This window comes from Telopea speciosissima, chromosome 3, assembly GCF_018873765.1.
Source record: "Telopea speciosissima isolate NSW1024214 ecotype Mountain lineage chromosome 3, Tspe_v1, whole genome shotgun sequence".
Classification (NCBI taxonomy): domain Eukaryota; kingdom Viridiplantae; phylum Streptophyta; class Magnoliopsida; order Proteales; family Proteaceae; genus Telopea; species Telopea speciosissima.
This window is the reverse complement of record NC_057918.1, coordinates 26,633,528-26,639,151: the sequence shown is the minus strand read 5'-3', so window position 1 is coordinate 26,639,151 and position 5,624 is coordinate 26,633,528. Positions and strand designations below refer to the sequence as shown.

At 37.8% G+C, this 5,624-nt stretch overlaps 1 protein-coding gene across 3 annotated transcripts; it reads left to right on the top strand.

Moving 5' to 3' along the window:
- The first annotated feature begins 3,760 nt into the window (after window positions 1-3,760).
- On the top strand, window positions 3,761-5,451 carry LOC122657134 (GATA transcription factor 21). Of its 3 annotated transcripts, none has more exons than XM_043851915.1 (4): window positions 3,762-4,226; window positions 4,317-4,358; window positions 4,389-4,658; window positions 4,740-5,451. In XM_043851915.1, the coding sequence occupies exons 1-4, from the start codon at window positions 4,029-4,031 to the stop codon at window positions 5,073-5,075; spliced, it is 846 nt and encodes a 281-aa protein (XP_043707850.1). In that variant the 5' UTR covers window positions 3,762-4,028; the 3' UTR covers window positions 5,076-5,451. The 3 variants fall into 3 exon arrangements, with proteins under 3 accessions (XP_043707848.1, XP_043707850.1, XP_043707849.1); XM_043851914.1 differs by having other exon boundaries at window positions 3,763-4,226; window positions 4,317-4,354; window positions 4,385-4,658; XM_043851913.1 differs by having other exon boundaries at window positions 3,761-4,226; window positions 4,317-4,658.
- Window positions 5,452-5,624: the final 173 nt, after the last annotated feature.

Genomic DNA, 5,624 nt, shown 5'->3' with positions numbered 1-5,624 from the left:
ACTTAGTAATCCATTTTAATTTATAATTATGGAAGTTAATTAAGGATCAAGTAAGTGGAATCGGCCTCCATAGATTCTGATTCAGCAGAATCGGCCAGGAATCGGCTAAGTTTGGCTAGCAATTGGCCTGAGCCTTAGAAATAGCCGATTATTAATTTTTTTTAATCAGAGATCCGATCCAGCCAATTCCAATCCGATTAGACCAGAATCAGCATTCCAATTTCGATTCCTCAAACTATGAAGCTAACTGAACTGAGTGGGTTCAAGTGTTTGAACATGGACCGGATAAGCAGATTAGGTAGATGATGGACTCGGCTTGGGAAGGGGTGAGGCGGTCTTTTCACACCTCATCAAGTCTGGCGCTGCACATGCAGCCCGGGCAGGGTGCTGGACAACAAAATCCTTTTGGTAGATGATTCCACTGGTTAATTAGGCTGAAAGGTAGTTCCAATCATACCTGATTGCAATGCAATGCAGCCACACGCCATGCTCCTCTCTTTTATCCTTCCTTGCGGCCCATGAAAATAGTAAGCCATAAACCACCTTAGCGTCTATATCAATAAGGGATATAATGCTGGGTCCTTCTGCCTTTTAAGCACACTGTCCTGTAGTTACAGAGCCATGAAGGTCATGGCCCTTAAGATTTGCAAGGACCTTTCTGAAAACTACCCTTTATTGGACATACTATACAGTATTTGACACCACAAATGATCAATTTTTGAGGGGTCCTTTTCAAGTCATCTGTTCCTCAAACATACATACAGGAGTGATTCCTAGACTATGTACGTAGCCTGCCTCGTGATCGTAATAGTAAAAAAAAAATCTTTTCTTTCTTGCCCACCAATATATAAAATAATCTCATATTGATGTTAAGATCTTGGGTGTTTTCATATACTAGTTGTTAATTAACGGAAATTAACACCAAGAAACACGTACGAAGAAAAAAAATAGATTTAAGCAAGGATGACACAGAGAGATTTAACGTGGTTTACACACCAATTAGTTGTGTTATATCCACGGGCTTAGCTGAAGATGATTCACTATGTGATGGAAGAAAAATACAATGAAGATCTCTCAAGAACACCAAAAGCTCGCAGCAAGAACTCTTCTAAGAAAACCCTAACACAAAAATGCCCAAATCCCGGCCCACTTCGTTGTCTTGCTTACACAACAAGACAATAAAACAAGAAAATACTCCTCCAAGTTGGGTCGATCCATCAAGTCGGGTCATACTGAATTGGCCCAAGCTCTTCGCAACCATCACAGATCGACCTCACAAAATTTCTCCTTCAGATCACCACCAAAAAATGTCAAAATGGGCAAACTTCAAAATGAATACAAGAATTCAAGACACACACATAACACTAGTATGGGGTCCTTCCACCTAATAGTTCGAGTTTTTTTATTATATTCTAATATGATAATAGAGCACCACACGTTTTCGTGCGTGTTTCATCGTATATACTCACGTAAGGGGGAATATTAAGAGTAATCTCATTAATTGGTTAAGTTTAAGATCTTGGGTGTCTTCATATACTAGTTGGTCCCATAAGATGGAATCTAACAGTTATATATGTGGGTACAGATATTCAGGTAATCACATCCATGTATTACATTCCTCTAGTTCTCATGTAGCTATCTTATTTGTCTTTGCAATATTAAAAAGCTGCCCCATAAATTAGAAGAACAGAAAGTAACGATATTTTCTTCCTACATCTACATCTCATTCATCTTGTGAATCTTTAGACTTCCAGATTGGTGCAGACTGCATTGTAGTACAGTGCCTTCTGATGGTTTTAATATGTCACGTACACTAAGAGGTTGACTTATCCTAGCGAGGATTCCAATTTTGGAAAGAGAAATGTGACAGAAATTAATAAATTTATGGGAGAGATGGATACGTTAGTGGTATATGGTATGTTAGAATTTTAATCCTCTCAAGTGTAGGGCATTGTCCAGTGCATCATACTTAAGACTACAACAGTAAAATGGGTAGTTGCATCATTTTATCCTCTTAAGTGTTGGGTGGACGGTTGAATTCTCAAGTGTGATGCATTGGACAGTACACCGCATTTAAAAGGATAAATTCTCCACCCTATGTGTCTATCTCTTTCTTCTCCCTTTGAAATGAGATCATTTCAAAGGAGAAAGAGAGAGATAGATATATAGGTCATTTTAAAGGGGGAATAGAGATAGACACATAGGGTGCTAACATACGGTATACCGCTAGCATACCCAATCTTTTCCGTAAATTTATAATGTTACTTAGAGTTTCAATTCATGGTGAAATTATCTTGTCTTCTCCCCCTTGGATGGATTGCTGAAAATGGGTAGATGCATGGTATCACGGATGTTACAACAACCCATGAAGTTTCTGAGCACCAAGGGACCAACACAGATGAACCTCATCCAGATACAATTATATTGGATCAGCATCTCTATTTAATTAATCCACCTTAGTACTAATAGCTAATTTCCCAAGTAGATTAAGGCAATTAATTATATTATATTAAACAGATACAATCTTTTCTTCCCTTTTGGAGGTTAGTTCATTTAACATTAAAGAGGCCTACCAAAAGCTAATTTACTAAGTTTGAGGCTCTTAGAATTCCCAACACAAGTAAGAAAACAAAAGAAGAAAGTGACATAAAAACAAAAACAAATTTTACTGTTCATGTAATCATTGCTTGCCTCATGTGAGGTTGTCACAAATAGTAAAATGAGAGAGAAAGTATGAAATTTCATAGGTCAATTGGATTCAAATTTCCCCCCTAACAGTGAAACTCACAGTTCTATAACCTTCCATGTATAAACCAGGAGAATTAAAAGTGCACATCTAATTATGAAGGACCTAATAAAAGTGTATCCTATCTGTTTTTGGGTTTCCCCCCACTAGGGAAACAAGAGAAGAAGAATAAAGGATCAAAAACGGAAAGGCTGGCCAAACCCCTGTAATTTTGCTGCTTAGCATTTTAAAAGTAAAGAGTTGGATAGAGGAGAAAACAAAAGTTTGCTAAAATCTAAGCAGAAGTGTTTGGGAGGTAGGGTTCACTATGTCTCTTGCCTGCAAAAGCATTAAATGCTTTTTGGCAAATACTAAAAAGAGAGGGAAGATACTCCTCCCATGCAAAATCTTACCCATCCCCTCTATTTGCACTGTCGCTAAAATTCCTCCTTTTTCCAAACACCATTTAATGTAGAGAAATATACTATGCTTCTAGGAGTATTGAAGCCTAGATATATCATTTCACCTGACCCATTAATGCAATAATCCCATTTGAGGTCTTGTTTATATCAAAGATGAAAATCTGGTGGAACCAAGTTGTTCAATTTGGGTTTGTAATAAAAAAAAAAGTATATTGACTACATGGTTTGAGATATCGGTATCGGATTGCCCGATATGGCCGATATTGCATAGTTTTGAAGGTGATTGATGATGATATCTGCCTGATATCGTATCGGTGGAACGATACAGATAAGAGGTAAAATAGTCAAGAAAACCCATTTTTAAGAAAACCCAGAGGTAAATTTGTATGATCGATCCATACTGAGGGTGAGCGCAATGACCACCCTGCACCCTTGAGTGGTAGGCCCATGTGCCTAGATGCAGCCTGCGCTACGGCACAGTGAACATTCTCCCTTAATTATAAATTAAGAAGAAGATGATGATAATTAAATGAGTGAGGGGTATGAAATTTTTGAAGATAGGGTTTTGTCATCATGTATAGTAGTAGCATTCTATATTTCTCCTTTTAGTTTGTCTCTTCAACATATTTGCTTGGGTCTCATGAAGTCACGTGAACACCTTTCAGACCTCTCTTTCCCTTAAGACTCTTTTAAAAGAGTTTTACCTTCCTACTGATTATGCCCTTTGAGCCCCTTTTTTGTTTTTACTTCAATCCCTCCTTCCCTCATCTCATATCTTGTCCTTCTTTGCTGGACTACAAGAATAGAACTGTTCTTTGCTCTCCCTCTCTCTCTCTCTCTCTCTCTATCTATCTATCTATCTCTAGTTGATCTCTTCCTCCATGAATCCAGGTGTTTATCTGATTAATCCACCACCCTCTCCATTTCCTCTTATAGAGCCCAATGAGGATCAACACCTTCAATTCTTTAGTCCATCATCTGAAGGTTCTTCTTCTTCTCTCTCAAATTCTATTTTCTTAAACCCAACTCAAGAGCAAGGAGGAAGTTATGATAAAGAAGAACACCAACAACAAGAAGAGGTGAGAATGAAGAAAAAGGGTTTTTTTTTTATTAAATTGCAAAATTTATGATCTTGTGATTTAACCTAAGTATTTCTTTGATGATTCTAGGTCAAAAAGTATGTTTTACAAGGTGGATCAAGTGATCATCATCATGTGTTCCTTCAATCTACTTCACTTCCCACTGTGGAGAATGGCCTTAACAACAACAGCTTAGAAGGAGATGATAGAGATCATGAGAATCAAAATAATGGTGGACCAGTTAAATGGATGTCTTCAAAGATGAGATTGATGAGGAAGATGATGAATTCATATCAAACAGGTGAAGATAAACAAGTGAGTAATGGACAGAAGTTTCAAGATCATCAGCAACCATTAGACACAGTTAGGGTTTGCAGTGACTGTAACACTACTAAGACCCCTCTTTGGAGGAGTGGCCCAAGAGGTCCCAAGGTAAATAAATAGTGGTCCTCTTCATATACATATCTATCTGTCTACTTAATCCAAACACTAATGGTTGATCGTGTGGTGCAGTCGCTTTGCAACGCCTGTGGAATTCGACAACGGAAGGCAAGACGTGCCATGGCGGCGGCAGCAGCAAGCGGCGGAGTTCTTGTGAATGGAACATCAACTATGAGGCCAAAGGTGCATCACAAGGAGAAGAGATCAGAATCAGATAAAGGGTATGTCCAGCAATACAAGAAACAGTGCAAACTCACAGACACTCATAGCAGAAAGAAGAAGCTTTGTTTTGAAGACTTCACTATCAATTTGAGTAAAAATTCAGCTTTTCATCAAGTGTTCCCACAAGATGAGAAGGAAGCTGCAATCCTGCTAATGGCTTTATCTTGTGGTCTTGTTCATAGTTGAATGCTTGAATCTCTTCATCCACCTTCTCTATTTCTTGGGTTTTAATTAGGTGTTTGTTTGTCTTGCTTTAATTCCCTATTAATTATTATGATAGGAAAATTGTGTGTGTCACTGTGGTAGAGAGAGAGATTAATGGAGTAAGATAGAACATTATTAAGATCAGGAGAGGTACCCAAATTAAACCAATAAAAACAGGATTTTTTTTTTCTTCTTCCTTTGTTTGAGTGATCTCTTGAGTTTATGGGGCAGGATTTTTTTTTCTTCTTCTTCCTTTGTTTGAGTGATCTTTTGAGTTTGTGGTAGATTTGAGTTGTCTCCTGTTCATGAATAGTCAATTTCCATAGAGAATGTAATAAATTATCTAGATTTGTCAGCCCTGCAAATCTCTCTCTCTCTCTCTCTCTCTCTCTCTCTCTCACACACACACACACACACACACACACACACACAGAGGTAGCAGCTTTTCCTTGTTTCTGTTTAAAAAATAAAAAAGGTTATCTTAAGGTCCACAATGAAAAATAGTATAACAGCAACTCTGCAAGAAAAGTT

What these genes read in the sequence shown, in the direction of transcription:
- LOC122657134 (XM_043851913.1), top strand. Translation starts at nt 4,029, where the DNA reads ATGAATCCAGGTGTTTATCTGATTAATCCACCACCCTCTCCATTTCCT. An exon ending in AACACCAACAACAAGAAGAG is followed by an intron (nt 4,227 to 4,316) that starts GTGAGAATGAAG and finishes TGATGATTCTAG; the next exon opens with GTCAAAAAGTATGTTTTACA. An exon ending in GTGGCCCAAGAGGTCCCAAG is followed by an intron (nt 4,659 to 4,739) that starts GTAAATAAATAG and finishes CGTGTGGTGCAG; the next exon opens with TCGCTTTGCAACGCCTGTGG.